The 16,292-nt window shown below is 37.6% G+C and overlaps 1 protein-coding gene across 5 annotated transcripts in view; it reads right to left on the bottom strand.

The window, feature by feature from the left end:
* The window catches only part of LOC144637468 (disintegrin and metalloproteinase domain-containing protein 9-like), a 60,686-nt gene extending 56,146 nt beyond the window's left edge, over nt 1–4,540 (bottom strand). For 3 of the 5 annotated variants that reach the window (XM_078496527.1, XM_078496526.1, XM_078496528.1), the window contains exons 1-3: nt 1,391–1,461; nt 1,062–1,157; nt 834–922 (exon numbers count right to left, since the gene is read on the bottom strand). In XM_078496527.1, the coding sequence (XP_078352653.1) occupies nt 834–922; nt 1,062–1,157; nt 1,391–1,457 (252 nt within the window). In that variant the 5' untranslated portion in view covers nt 1,458–1,461. Of the gene's footprint in view, nt 1–833; nt 923–1,061; nt 1,158–1,390; nt 1,462–3,177; nt 3,262–4,432 lie in introns of those variants that run through there. The other 2 variants (XM_078496530.1, XM_078496529.1) reach the window with 2 other exon arrangements.
* Nucleotides 4,541–16,292: the final 11,752 nt, after the last annotated feature.

The raw sequence follows: 16,292 nt of genomic DNA, 5'->3' as shown, positions 1-16,292 counted from the left end.
ACGAGCTAGCCCTGTACGACTGATCTGTGTTTATTGACATGTAGCTGATTAAACAGCATTAAAACAGGCAGAGGAGAACACACATAATGTTGCAAGTTTACTGTTAACTGATCGCCGATTTTATTTGTGTGGAAATACATCATCCAGGTCACTTGTCAATTTCAAAGAGAAATGCTGAAGCCCAAACTGTTGTTTCTTCAGTTAAACATAATCTTACCTTAAAGCACAGTTAGAAGATAAGAAGGGATCCAGTTTTATTTGTTTATCCACTTTTGCCCTTGTTTTTTCGATGACATTTTCACACGGAGCCGGAATCTCCGACAACAAGATAATCCGAATGAAACTAACACGTAAAATCCCGCGCTTTCAAAGGAAGATGACATTGTTCAATATTTACACGTTTTCAATCACAGCGTCACATGAAATGCCAATAGCTTTCTTAAAAAGGTGAAAATAATTTGAATTTATAAACTATTGGGTTTTTTTTTATTCACAATTCTGTTATTTGATGTATTTTTCACTTTTTGTTTTGGTTTTGTATCAAAGTAGCCGGGGCTCAAACTCGTTGTAGCCGGGGAAAATCCCCAGCCCCCGGCCCTTAGTGACAGCCCTGTCTCTTCGAAGAGCAGCGGGAAATTCCGCTTCTATCATGACACAATAAAGTAAATATCTCAAGAAGTGTTTAATGCTTTGAAGAATTCAATCTTTTCGAAAGACAATGTGAAATTCTGCTTTCACCATAACACAATAGAGTTAACCAACAAACCAAAACGTATTGACTATATATATATATATTTACTTCTAGACTTAATTAGGCGTAAAAAAAGAATAACCTTTTCAGAAGTTGAGAGATCTCTCCTCTCTCGGCTGCCATCAATACGTTCTGGATATGTTATATGATAGTTATCTTCATATGCCCCCTCTGTAAATCAAGTAAATAAAGGTATACAATTTACCACAAGAATAAAGGTTAAAAAAGAAAAAGTTCAAAACTTATTTTACGAAATAACATTCACCATTACATAAAATGTACAGCAAATACAGGGTGAAAAGAGGCTTACCCACAGAGTTGAAACAAGCGCAAGTTAGAAGGAAAGTAAACGCACAAAAGATCAGCGATCTTTGCTTCGTCATCTCAACTCTCCTTCTTTGAGAAACTGAAAATCATCGATAAAAAGAATTACCGAGGTACTCGGAAAAACAGAACGCACTGTTCCCCTTGGGGCCAGTCATTAAGTGCTTAATGTAGTACATAGCTGTGATTTGAAAAAAAAATTGGTGGTGTGAGTAGATTATTAAACTCCCGACCGACCCCCAGTTGTTGCATTTCCAAATCTACGTTAAACGCTAATACTGAGCATGTAAAATACCCTAAAGATTAAAATCTTACACATAAGTGGACTTCGAAGATGGCAAGACCAAACAAGTTTGTCAGGTGTAACATAGGGAACAAACATGAAAGTTGACAACTCTTTGAGTTCTAAAAAACAAAAACAACCAAGGGTAAACAAAGGTGTGGTTTTAAAGCAAATACTTTCTCTTTCGAATCAAAATTGGCTCTTTTATGGCGAAATTGTCTACCCATTTTGTGTTCTATGTTATTAAAACTTTGCCCAGTAACATTAATGTTCCTCGTAGTTTGAAGAAGCACAAAAGACCGCGACGCAAATTAAAAAGACCTGGTTTTGATTGGGTTTCAAGGATAAAAAACACCGGGCTTGCTATCGCAGTTTTCTAGACGCGGTTCTTGCCCGTTGAAGGACGAATGTTTTCTTTTCGGTGAGTATGTCGCAGGTGCAGTAAACGCCAAATTTATGAACAAATGCATATTGTCACATTTTGCCATATTTGTTTAATGATAGTTGATTCTCTCAAGCCGACAAATAAAAAAAAAAGAATCGTTTATTTCATCTCTTCATCTCTTCATAGAGCTGAAAGTCAATTTGATTTTTCAACCCTGCCGTTAAAAATACGCAAAAGACACGAGTTTTCTTTAACTCCCAATGGAGTCTTGCTGCCTAGTAAGCTTTTATCGTAATCAAAGGTGTCAGGTAGCAGCTCTCTCGAGGTCTCACAAGAATGGCTTGCTACCCTTTTAGAGACCAGCAGAACAAACGGAAGAAAAAGTTCTCCTAACCCCTAAAAAATAGTAACTAGTGGACCAGTAGAACAAGAACTTACAAATGCTGCTATACTACTGGATCAAACTACTGGATCAAACTAGAGTACCATTTCCGATTCATAACCGCTGACATAGCGGCACTTGTCAAATGAATGCAAACTATATATTTTCGTGTGAGATGAAGTTTTATCGTAGGCTGTAAAAGACAGGCTTTTATCGTAGGTTGTAAAATTTCAAATTTCAAGGAAACTTGACGTCTTCCAGACTAAATGCGTTTGGCGTATCAAACGCATCTTTTCGCCAAACGAGATCAGCAACAAAGACTTGTTGTTATTATGTAATCTTGAACCAGTTTCTATTGTTGTGCAAAAGAGAAGGTGGAGATGGCTTGGACATGTCCTACGGATGAAAGCAGACGCAGTGCAAGGGGTTGCATTGAGATGGACACCCCAAGGAAAGCGTAGCAGAGGTAGGCCTAAAGGGACCTAAGGTGACCTGGCGCAGAACAATGGGAGTCTAATGGAAAAAGAATTGTTGGAGCGTGGCCTTACGCTCGAAACAGCAAGACAACAGGCAGAAGACTGGCAACAGTGGAGAACCCTTACGGACGCTCCATGTTCTACCAGACACTCTAGGTGCTGACGAAGAAGAAGACGATGACAGGCTGTAATGAGCTTCATCGTAGAAATTTTGATAACATATTTAGCTGTTGGGTAACAAAATGATGTTGTTTTGGACTTTCAGTCGTCGCAGCCACCGTTCTATAAGGGTAATCTAAGAACCCCACTTGCAAACTTGAAACATCATGATGCGACTAGAAACGCAACTGAACTTATAACATACAAAACAATAAGCTTTCAACTTGGTAATTGCAAGTTATTATTATTAGCCTTGCTGAAACACCTCAGTGATAATTTTTACACCGGAAGACTGAATCAATACAAACACGGTTACGCATTGTCTTTTTTCAATTTCATCGTGAAACGTTCCGAGAAGTTGTTTAATTATTAGTTAACAAGTTATTATTGTTAAATTCGAGTTTATGTTTTACTTACTGCTCTTCGCCGGGACGTATCCAACTAAACGGAACACAGGCTTGTGCTAACTTATCAAGGTCGACAACTACAGATGATTACAAATTGACTAATATCGCACTGCCAAAAGGGATATCCTGTCTATTTAGTTGTTTGAGTTCAGATTGTAAAACAACGTCATTTAACAAAGCCTCATGTTCTTTTCCTGTCGGTGTAAACAGTAGGCAGTTGATTTAACAAAGGGGCAAAGGATTTCCTTTGTCTATTTAGCTGTTTGAATTCACACTGTAAAACAAAGATATTTAAAAGAGCCTTATGTTCTTTTTTCTCATCGGTGTAAATAACAGACATTTAAAAAAAGAGATAGGAGTCGATCGATAGAGTTCTAAATTTAAATGTCCACACGTCTAACTCCTCTGTTGCAATATATTTTTCTATTCTGTTTTCAAACTGTTGCTACCTTTTTCAAATTTTTCATAACACAAAAATCGTTGATAATTCATATGTGGAAATTTCTATTATGAAAAATCCCAGATGTAAACATAATTTTTTAATCAGCTGTTAAGACAAAAAAATTGAATGAAGTTAAAACAAACCCCTTTACATACTTCTATGAGCCAGTCAGCTTAACAAAATTCTGTTTCATCTAATGAACCTTTTTAAAAAGAAAATACAACAAACAATTACGCAATTGTAATAAGCTGCCGCATCGGTAACTCAAAGAGAACTTTTAAGTCAGGTACAAAGAAGTCCTGGAAGGTCTCGCAATTCAAATGCTACAAGATAGAAGGAAGGAAGGTTGAAGCCTGATAGAAATTTTAAAAAATTAGGATAATAAAATAATTAAAAAAAAAACAAAATCAGTTTCGTGTTTATTAAAAAAAAAAATCAAAATTTTATTTTTTTATAATCAAGTTTGTGTTTGTAAGAAAAACAGATTTTGTTTTCAAAGAATCAAATTTTGCTTCAAAGAATCAATATTTAATTTTCAAAGAGTCAACAGTTTGTATCTCAAAGAATCAAGATTTATTTTCAATAAATCAAGTTTCTTTTTTAAGCTTCACTTATCAGATTCTTGCCGCAACTATTAGCCCGTTTTCTAAAGAGTTTTTGGAACCGATAGCGCGAGAAAAGAACTTCATTTGGCAAAAGAAGAGAAAAATAAGAACAATAACAACACGCGACGGAAAGGTAACTAAACTTATTTGACCACAAAAGGTGTTACTTAAAAGGTTCCAATAAAGTTATACAAGCCGAAAACATTTAAAGGTCTTACCTTAAAAAGTGTTAAGCTTTGGAGCTCTTGACTGAACTTTTACCTTGAATACAAACTGAATATGAATAGCTCTACACACAGCTCGGACCATATAAGATCATCGTGAGAATTGCACACAAAATACCTCAAGCTGAGATGGTGCATTGGGTGGAGCAGGTCACCTGGTGAAATAATTTCAACACCTGTTGGGGAGCGAGCTATCGTTCTTTGAGGCTACTACAAAAATGTAAATAAGTGTTTTAGTTTGAGATTGCAATACAATTTGGCAAAATTGTGCGTTAACTGGATATAGAAAAAAACTAACAATATTTTCCAGTGCAAGCCACAAATAAAGCGTGAAACATGACAACTCTTCACTGGTCCTTCTTAATTGGAGAGGGTCATAAGGCCAAATACACTTAATGTTTGCTTTAATCACTTTCTCTGATGTTCACGGACTTTTACTAAGCTTTTTCCAACCTTTGTTTCAAGACTCGGAAGGCAATACTTTACTGAGATGTTATTTAAAAAAAAAAAAAAATTAAAAAAAAAAAATCTAAAAATTTTAGAGGAAAATTTTTAAAAAAAAATTTTTTTATCTTAATTTTTTTTGATAAATAAAAAATTTTTATTTTTTCATTTCTTATTTTACGCCAAAATGATCCTCTACAAACCTCCCACAAAAAAAAAATTTTAACCAAACACGACTAATTAATTTGTCTATTTTCTAAAAGTACGATACGTAAATACTGGAACCCCGATATAACGATATGTCAAGGGAGCAGTAAAACTATATCGTTATATCGGGGTATCGTTATATCGAAACTCCCGATATAACGATATGGCCGTAAAATAACCGAAAATATTGTTATATCAGGGTCAAGCTAACATATACTTCGATGTACTTCTTTACTGGATAATGAGGCTTAAAACACAGTATCAAAATTGTATATCATCATACAAAGCTGTTGTCAAAAACGTTAGAGATTACTCGATAACAGTTAAGTTATTGTATTAAATTCAGGGTTTTGCTTAAATTTTGACTGTGTTCTGTTAATATCGTTATATCGGGGAAGATTTCACGTTCGGTTCGCTAAATTCTCATCGTTATATCGGGAATATCGTTATATCGAAGATCGTTATATCGGGGTTCTGTCCCATACATTTTACTCTAACTTTTGCCGGGACATAGAATATTCATCGTTATATTGGGAATATCGTTATATCGAAGATCGTTATATCGGGGTTCCACTTTGTGACTGTGTTCCATTTTCTCCCCAACTTTATCAATTTCCGCCTCATTTCTCGTGCTGATTCAATGCTGGATATTTCCCGCCAAGACAACAGTAAAATGAAGCCGGCCTTTTTTCATCCATGCCTCTGTGTGTTATAAAAAGTTAAACCCTAACAAGTACGCCGACAAAGTACTCTGCACGCGGATCATGAACTGAAAACTGCAAGGGAGAAATCATGCAACAGATTTTCTCGAGTGGAGAGCGGAGCCGGGGGGCTGGGGGGGCTTTAGCCCCCCCACTTTTTATGAAAAAATAAAGACTTTTAAGAGAAGAGTCTCTTAAGCCCCCCCCCACTTAAAGTCACTAGTCAGCCTCCCCCTCCCCACCTGGAAAATTGCTTCGCCGTCTCTGAGACAAGTTCATAAAGCGTCGAATTAAGTCTAAAATATAACCTACCAAGATGTTTACGATGTTGATTTATGTATAAGGAAACACTCCTCAAAAAGGGCGAGTAAATTTAATTTTTTTTCCTTTATGGTCCTCTTGTTAAGCTACCAGCCGAACTTTTAACGTTTGTCACAATCGAATTTACAGGTAGGGTTACTCCCCCTAGCCAAATTGAAAAGCGCGGGAAATTGGTTTAACGTGTGCTTCTCACGGAAACTAAACTTACGTTAAGCATATATCCAAACGCACCTTTCAAAAAGTTTCAATGGCTTTTTGCCGCCAAACTAAGTTTATACGTTTATAATTTATAGGAAATTCTAGATGAAAACCCTCTTAATCAGACAAAAACCCCGGCCAAATAGAACCAATTATGAGTTTTTAAGAAGAAAATGTTTTAAGTCAAAATAACTTCATCAAATACGGGTGTCGTTCACAAACATAATTTATCACATTTGATTTTATTTATTGTAATGTCTCGGTATCTGTCTAGCTTTTCACCGTCTCTTTTATTTACCGCTCTGATACGCGCTTATGTACATGTGGCCCAAACAAAGTAAATTATTCATGGTATTCTATTCTTTTATGGCAGAAATTAAGAAAAAGACAAATTACTCGCTCTTTTTTGACGAGTCAGTTTCTAATAGAGAATTCAATGTCGTGAACAGCTCGCTAGTTTTTCTTTAAAATTTAATTCTGTTCCTTATACATTTGCCTACCAGAAAAAAAGCTGTCGCAGGATTTTCAACTCGCGGTTTGTTTTACGTGCCACGGCAAGTACATTTTTTGGTGGACTTTCTAATGACTTACAGATATATGTATATGCAACATACAGATATATGTATGAGAAAGGCCGACTTTTTTCTGTTGTCTTGGCGGAAAATGTATAGGATCGAGCCGGGACGCTGGTGGTGGAGGCGGAAAAGTGCTGCAGCTTAGGAGCAAATGAAATGCGTTCATAACCTGCGAACGTTTGTTTAGTTTTTATTTACTTCTCGTAATTATAACATCTTCAGTAAAGTTGTGCCTCCCGAGTCTTGAAACAGGTTAGTAAGCCCTGTACCATCAGTGGAAGTGCTAAAAAAAAAACAAAAAACAACAACAAAAAAACAAAAACGCAAACCGTCAGAAACAAAGCAGAAAACATAAGATGAACAAGAAGCTTGAGAAGCTTGAGAAGCTTAAAATCGGGCGGTTAATAATAATATTTAGAAAGGGGGGTACAGTACAGTAAAAATCACTGGAAAAAACAGTCACTTTAGTAACACTCAGTGGGAGGTTTGCGTTAGTCACAGTCTGCATGAGCTGTGTTAGTGTGTAGAACCTTAGTAGAACATAATATCTGGAATGTTTTCAAGATTGCATTATTTAACAATTATTCGCCTAAGGCGAAGTGATTATTCAACCATTATCACTGAGCCTGAGGCGAATAATTGTTTTAGTATAATTTTAAGAGGTGATCATCAAGAGCTTAAAAAATAAAACGATAGCAAACAAGAAAACAGCAAACACAAGTGTTCGCTTGCATACATGTATCGTGTAAACCAGTTTAATTCATCGATGGCAATCAGAATTTATTTAGTTAAAGCAATAAAACGGAACAAATCAAACACTATGAGAAAGATAGATGTCCGGTACCTTTGTATGATTGTTGATGACTTCTCAGTGAATGTGCGAATCCTCTCGAAAATGAGTAGCTCCGGTGAGATGAGAACTAAATAATGTTTGCTCAATCGATCTGACTGAGTTTCTCATCGATCGCCCAAACCGCCGTGTTACGATCATTTCTTATGCCTTGAGAACCATCTCTTGAAAATATTTTCGGTCCAAAAGCCTTGGTAGTTAATTTGCAAAATTCCCAATGTTTAAAATATCCAGGACTTGGACTGGTTTCTTTCAAATCAAAGAAATTTTCATTCAGCAAAAGCGGCCATGTTTACTTGCCTGGATGTCAAAGGTGGCGTGGCTAAGTAACCAAGCCTTCAAAGCTATAATCACCTCGCGCGGGGTGAATATAGCCTCATAAGCTGAGCTTCTCGACCAAACAGTATGCTTCAATTCTTATAATCACCTCTGAAATTATACTAATACTTAATGACATAATTTTCTCAATTTATAAATATATTTCGCACAATACATGTAAAAATAAACGATTGAGCTAGACGACTAGAAAATAAAATGTTTCAACACTAAGCAAAGTGCAGCCTTTTCGCAATAATCTTTATCAGGTAACCTACTATTGTCAAGAAAATGGTCACAACTAGTTGACCAATGATTAGGTATTTGTTTCATACCATTACTGTAATAGCAACTGATGAAGAATGGAGTACTGACCCAAAGTATAAGGGCTGGAAAATACTGAAAACCATTTCAGCTGCGTTTCAAGAAATCCAAAAAAGCTTATGTTTTGCAGTATTTTGTTAATTTTGGGCGATTTTGGGGGATGTCGGGGAGGCGATAGATTTTCTCAAAGGATTAGTTAAATTTATACAAATAAGAAATATTAGAATTTGAAGTTAAAAATTGGCCGACGGACACCAAACAGTCCCCTGACAACCTGGAGTGCGCTTTCGAGGGGGTCAACTGTTTGATGGTGTTTCCATTTTTTTTTTCAATCCCTTCTTTAAATCTCTTAAAATTTCATTCAAATTCAGGTAGAACCCCACCTTAAGTTTTGTTCTTGCGAGAAAACAACAGAAGTAAAAAGTTGCGTGATATAACCAAGTATTGATTTTAATTCTCTCTCTTTTTCCCTCTCCTTAGCCTTTCACCCCTACCTGTCCCTCCCTTTCTACTTTCATCCTTCCCCTCCCTCCCCTCTCCTGCAGTATTTTACTCCACCCTATCCCATCGAGCTTTCTACTCCAATTACCTCCATCCTCACCAGCGTTTTGGGTGAATTTAGATGCTTGAAAATGCTATTTTCGGCCTTTTTCATTCAGTTCAATGTTTGCATACATTTCCTGACCCTTTCAGTATCCTGTTTTCTTGGTTTTTCGTTTGTGCGCGTACTAATCTGTGCCAAGCAATTAGAGAATAACAGAGATTTGCCTTAATTTTGATCTCCTATACCAAGACCTTAGAGTATAAACCGCTAATAAATCAAAACACGCTTGATAATAATTCTCTGAGGTTATACACCTTGCAGTATTAACGTACTTACGAACTTGATAACAAGCCCCATGTCGTAGTAAGGATTTTTAGAAATAAGTTCACAATGGTTTGTTCCCAAAACGTTTTTTACTTTACAGGGGGTCTGTATATTGACCTGTAACTTGTATATCGTATTAAAAAATTCAAACGAACCGACTTCTGCCCGCTACCGTTGAAAAACTTAGCTTGTTCGAAACCGCAGCAAAATCGTTAGAGACAGAAAAGATACAGCCATTTACTGGCAGTCTTTGAAAATCCTGAATTTCGTCAAAATGAGCCAAAATAAAGTTTTCAAATGTCCTTTATCAATATGGTTCTTATCTTCTTATTCAATTCTATGTCCTGCTTTTATGCAGTACTGTCCAACAAAGATTTCAATTTCCTCAAAGTTTCGGGACGAAAGGATTAAAAATATTTCGTGCAGAATGTAATTTGATTAAGTGAACGTTTTCACGTCTATAAATACTTCAAGCAGTGAATGAAAATGAGAACCACTTTCAAATAGTCAATGCATAAAAAATAACAATCAGATTAGAATACAATGATTATTAATGCAAGGTTTCGCTATTATGTCTCGGCAGAGATACTTCTTTTTTGCAAGTTCAAATGTATGAAATGTAATTTGATTCCACTGTCTTGTTTACAAACTCTTTCTGAAGAAAGTTGTATTTTCGTGAATAAAACCCATTGGCCTGTTTTATTTTCCTGATCATGTTTGTCTGTGATTTTTACAAAACATGTGGGGTATTTTTAGGAACTTTAAGTTGTGCAAAAATTCCTGTTTTGAACACAGATGTCACTTCCGGAATTTCTTATCAAAAGATGTAGATTTCACCGCATTGCGTTTCGCTGCTTTATTTTAAAGGTGAACATATTAAAAAAATTTGCAATGCGTTTACAATTCCACTCGGACATTAGACACGGATGTCGTTCAGTATTTTTGCGGCATCTTTCCGTTATTTTATTTATTTTTTGTCAAAGCTTAGGGTAAAGAGAGACGAAAGTAGACGGCCAAAGTTTGGCAAGTCAGCCGGTTGTTTCGGCCGGCTACCAGCCCTATTCAAGTTCCACTCTTATTCTGCCATGTCGGGTCATCCCTCAACGGGAAATAAATTTCCCGATTCCAAAACAAAACTCAAAACGCTTGAATGACGAGCCAAAAAATAATTCATTTCTCGAGTAAAGGATCGGAATATCCGGAAAATAACAGTACTAGTTCCTCATCAATTAAATCTTTCTTCGCAAGAGTTACATAATAGTCAAGAATTAAATCTTCAAAACACAATTTCAAACTATTCAAAACCAGATTAATATGCGTCACACGACAGGCAAAATGTTTCAGATGAATTTTTTTTTATCTAAAACGAGACCAAGCAACCTTTTGAAATCGAAGACTTTCAAAGCCATGCATGCATTCAGGCCGTGATAAAATTTAAGTAAAATAAAATTCAATTGGTATTTAATTGGTATGAAGTCATCTTTTTATTCGATAACTGTACCGATCTCGTAAAAAAATTCCATTCAAGTTTACACCAATACTGTACATTGCCAGTGTTTTGCTGACGTCTTGAAAAGGTCCCTTACTATAAACGTCACAAGGCAAATCTAAAATATATTCAAAACATGTTGTGCAAACATTCTACTCTTTGTGTCAGGCGACTTTGACGCCCAACTGCGCGGAAATGAAAATCGACACACTTCTTGCTAAATATATATATAAAAAAAAAATTTAAAGTGGAGTCCGCCAGATCACACTACTATTGCCTATTTGTAGAAACCAGCAAAGCGTCTAGTTTCAAAATTTCCCACAAAAACATTGCGTGACATGAATGACGTTACCCCTTTTATTTACAAGAATAGCTTCAACTTGTCAAAGCAACTACAGTTTCACAATGGTGATTATTAGTACTTTACCCCTTAAGCTTTTTTCTCTGTCCTCCCGCCGAAGCAAAGAAGAGAACCAGATTGCAGATTAGCCCAAAAGTCGACCCAGTGTGCCTACAAAGATTTACTGTCAAAACTGAAATGAAACCGATTGGCCCAGGCTATCTCCGTCGTTTTTGGCCCGCAGGAGACTATCGTCTAGGACGACCAAAGGGTAAATTATAAATCGGCCACGCCCAATTAATAATTTATTACGGAGAAGGTTCACGATCAAAGCTTACTATATGTTTGTAAACAGAAACTGTATCAGTTTTGCTAGAACCCATTATTCAAAAGTTTCCATGGAAAAACCGACATCTGTAAAGAAAGTTTGCATGTAACATCACGACTGAAGTGACGACTACAGTTGAAAAATGGCCTATTTCACGCCTCAAGCAATAATCGTGTATTTGGAGACCAGTGAAGCGTTGTCATGTTTCACGCTTTATTGGACACTCACAATGAAAAGTATTTTTGATAAAAAAAAACTTGTTAGATTTGTTTTTCTATAGCAAGTTATCCAGTTTACCCTCGATTATGTCAATTTGTATTGTAATCAGCAGTCACAATCGGGGATTCCTTGTTCGACATCGCCGACGCGTCTTCACGACTGGATTTTTCCGAAAAAAAAGCTACTGCAGACATCATAGCCACTTGACTCACCCTCTCTTTCATGGTCACTTTCAAGAAATTGCTCAAGGAGGACTTAATCAAACTGAGGGGTAGAAACAGGTGAAAGAAATTCAATATATTCTTTACGTACAAACGTAATTTTGGACAGTCACGTTTTTGTTACTTGTTCCGCACGACGTCCTCGGAAAAATCCTCCCGGCGGTATGAGCGTGTGGCACACGTGATAACGCAATTTGTGCTAAAAATAGCAAAGTTGTCCCTTGACATGGGGGCAACATGGGGGCAACCCTAATACTTGACACGTGCTTACGGTCTCCGTCCCTGATTATTGCTTCTGCATGCTAGCTGATCATAATATCAAACTAAAACACTTATATACCCTGATATTCTTAGTAACTTTATGAAACTGTAGCTAGTCTCACCAACAAGTGTCGAAATCATTTCACCACGTGTTACCTGCCATCTTGCCCCACCCAATGGCAGGATTCTGTCCACGGTTTTCCAGATGATCTTTATGATTCGAGATGTGTTTAGAGATATTCAATTTGTGGTCAAGGTATTGCAGTCAAGGGCTCGAAAGCTTTACATATTTTAAGGAAAATGGTTAAAACTATTGTATTGTTCTTCGACAGGACCCACCACTCTACAAAAAGACAGGCTGTCTCTTGTTGTCCCCCCCTTCCCCACCTTAAAAGATGGTGTCTTGTTTGTATAGCCCCCACACTATCAGGATCGAGTAGAAACTAAGAACCTCCTTGTGCCACTTCTCCAGCAATGCAAGCTTCATACACACCAAATATGAAAGTCTCAACTCAAAACTTGAGGCAAATAAATTTTGTCCATTGCATTTGGCTAATCAGACAGGTGGTGTCTTGCATAGTCCCCCTACCCCTACACAAGGTAGGTCCTCGTCGAGTACACTTGTTATGACCACTTCCCTAAGGTAAAACCTTTAAATGTTTTTCGGCTTGTATAACTTTATTGGAATCTTTCAACGTGTGGTTCGGGTGGTTTTTAAGTGATGATACCTTCAACGTTGAGCAACTTGTATGGCACAATAAATAACCCAACCAATAATCGATCAATACAGCTGTTCTTAAGAAAGATTAAAGTTTCAAATGAGGCAAATTTTATCAAAATCGGTGTTTCTATAGCAACGAAGTGACGTCACTACCCATTTTACACTAGACCGATTGACTTGAAATGGGGGATAGTTTTGGAAAAAGGCTACCCTGATCTTCAACTGGACATAGTTTTTTCAAGGTCCGCAAAATTTGAAGAATTTCTATGAGAGCGTTTCGGAGAAAATTTCGGATGAAGTTTTGAGATGCAGGTATGCTTCGACGGCTTGTCGCTGATTTTCCTTCAAAGCTTTGTGAAAACCAATTCTCTCAATCCCATAACTTATAGCTGCATTCACGGAATACATATCTTCTTCAACACTAACAACAAAAGACGTAAAATAAGTCAATCGAGACCCTTTTCCTCTTTTTTATCCTGACAAAAATATCAAGTCTGTTAAAAAAAGCAAAAGCCACCGCTCCTCGCTAGCAGAGTGCGCCAAGCTCGCGAGGAGAGCGCGCTCAATTCCCGCGCAAATTTTTGATTGACATAATCTTGATGGCGTCACCGGTGGAATCCACCGGTGACACCACTTTTCAGAATTGGCGCGCTGCAGGTGAGACAAGTCGTTCGTTCCGCCACGATCCTCCGCCATTTTGATTTTCATGCGCGCGCGCCCTCCGTTTCCGTATTCAGCGGACTCCTTCAAATCAAACGAGCGACTTGGAGCAAGTCTAGAGAGAGCGCAGCGAGCGAGTGAGTGCGTTATTTTTATCAACAAGTGAAAACATTTTTTTGAAGTAATTTGTCATAAAAAATGTTGTGGTTATTCATCGTGGTAGAGTACAATAATAAAGTATTATTTCGTTTGTCTCACGACGTAGTCACGTGTGATGGAGATCGCAACGTTTCGACTGCATACTGCTAGTCTTCATCAGGCGATAAGGTCGACTGGTTGTGTGTTAGCTTATAAAGCACACGGCTGCGCTGTGATTGGATGGTTTTCAACAGCTCTGATTGGTGCATTTCGATCCTCAGTGTTCTGCATGCTGGTGTACTGTTGCTCCCTCGGCGGTCCGCAGTCGTACAACTCTCCTGTTGCTGTGTTTTTTGATCGTGGGCATCCATGCTTCAGGAATTGAAAATTGAAACACTGAGGATCGAAATGCACCAATCAGAGCTGTTGAAAACCATCCAATCATAGCGCAGCCGTGTGCTTTATAAGCTAACGCACAACCAGTCGACCTTATCGCCTGATGAAGACTAGCAGTATGCAGTCGAAACGTTGCGATCTCCATCACACGTGACTACGTCGTGAGACAAACGAAATAATACTTTATTATGAAGTAATTTGTTTATTATATGAGTACTGAGATATTACAAACTTGAAACTTGCGAAAAAAATAACATCGCCGTCGCACAAACGAAAAGCGAAAATAATTGTTTACTATAACATTCGGATTAATTAACTCAGCTTAATTAACTGCAAAGAGTTCTATAAGTTTAATTCTACATTATAAGTAATCCACAGAGCAAATACAAATGTGATTAAACTACTGTTTTAGATTTCTGTAAATTAGGAATACGTGAGGTATTTAGCCTTTGACGTCATTTTCTCCATATTCGCAACCAAGCCTTGGAACAAGGTTGTTTAATGGCGGCCATAAAATATCGGAAATGAACGTTAAAACAAAACGACTTCTGATTTCGTAATAGATTAAAAATTTGCAAGGTGAGTAAGAAAGTCTTATTGTACACGAAAATGTAAAAATATGGAAATCGAAAATTTGATCGTAGTAGCACTTTAAAAGCATTTTAACCCTATATTCAGACCGGGCTTTTTTACCTTCTCTGTATGTAACTTCAAGAATATTTAAGCAATCACAATGAAACTTATAGGATGTGTTGTATGTTCGAAACTCTTTCTTTTAGTATACGTCACGTGGGATGGTGACGTCACATCACGTGACAATTACATCATGATGTCAAAACAGCCGCCATCTTGGATTTTAAATTTTTCCAAAATGCCAGAAAACCACCCAACATCACTCAAAATAAATAAGAATTTGCTTTAAACCCGTAAAAATGTAAAAATAATTCCATTTAAGTTGATTTTTATTAATAGAAACACGCAAAATTACAAATTTGGGAAAACATGCCTGTCAAAATGCCGTTGCCATGGTGATGTCAAGTTCCTAACACATCATCCAACCCCACCAAATTGTTGCCAGATAAATGTTAGGAAACCTCAGAAAGTTTGGCAGCGTTTGGTTAAATCTTCAAATTGGCAAAGAATCAAATAAAACATCGAGTCCACCATCGAGACCTCTCACTACGAGGCATTACTGATCAAGCCATCGAACAACGTTGTGAGTAGAGTAGTCAGAGTAGAAATTGAACGGAGGCATGAGCGAAAACTTAAGAAATTGCCAGCTTCCACGGAAGAAAAAGAACTAAAAAGGAAATGGGAAGTAAATATTTCTAGCAGAAGATTGCAGAGCAACGAAACACCACAATTTTGCCATCACACCGCGCACCGTACTCACGAAAGAAATTCTCGCTTTAGTTGAAACCGCAATATACCACTTGCCTGGAGAAAAGCAAGACGCTACTAGAGCGGAGATTTACGAAGTTCTAATCAGGCTAAACCACCAAAACAACAAAACCTCGCAAACGAAGAACGGAGAGCACTTACAGACCTAAAAAGTGACGAAAACATCGTGATCGTCAGAGCAGACAAAGGGAACTGTAACTGACTATCATAACCAGGTCCAGGAAATGTTGCAAGATCAAAACCTCTATGTGCCAATCACCGACAAAAGGCGCAATCCAACTTAAAAAACGGAGCTTGAGCTACAGAGAAAACTCTCGGACCTCAAGAAACTGGGGAACCTCAGTGAAACAGAGTACTGGAAACTACGCCCCTATGATTCCACACCAGCGTCCTTTTTACGGTTTGCCTAAGATCCACAAAGTGGAACTAAAACAAATGGACGATCATTTCACTCTCCCGGAAAACACAGAAACGCGAATACCATTGAGGCCCATAAACAGCTGTATTGGCCCGCCGACCTACGAACTATCAAAGTATCTGGCCTCCCTTCTGAAGCACTTCGTGAATAAAACCGAATATTCTGTCAAGAACGCAAAACAGTTTGCAGAGTTTGTAAGTGACCAGGAAGTAGCTGATGACGAGCTGGTTGTGTTGTTTGACGTGGTTTCACTATTCACCTTCATACCAATCGACATGGCTATAGATATCGTTCAGCGAAAACTTGAGGGATCTGATGATTGGAAAAGTCATACACAGCTGACTAAAGGGCAGGTCCTGGATCTACTCTCCTTTTTGCGGTACAACAGCTATTTTGTATTCGAGGGAACCCAATACCACCAGGTATTGGGATGTGCCACGGGATCACCTGTCAGTCCGG

This window comes from Oculina patagonica, chromosome 14, assembly GCF_052425735.1.
Source record: "Oculina patagonica isolate OP01 chromosome 14, crgOcupat, whole genome shotgun sequence".
Lineage (NCBI taxonomy): Eukaryota > Metazoa > Cnidaria > Anthozoa > Scleractinia > Oculinidae > Oculina > Oculina patagonica.
This window is presented reverse-complemented; position numbering and strand designations above follow the sequence as displayed.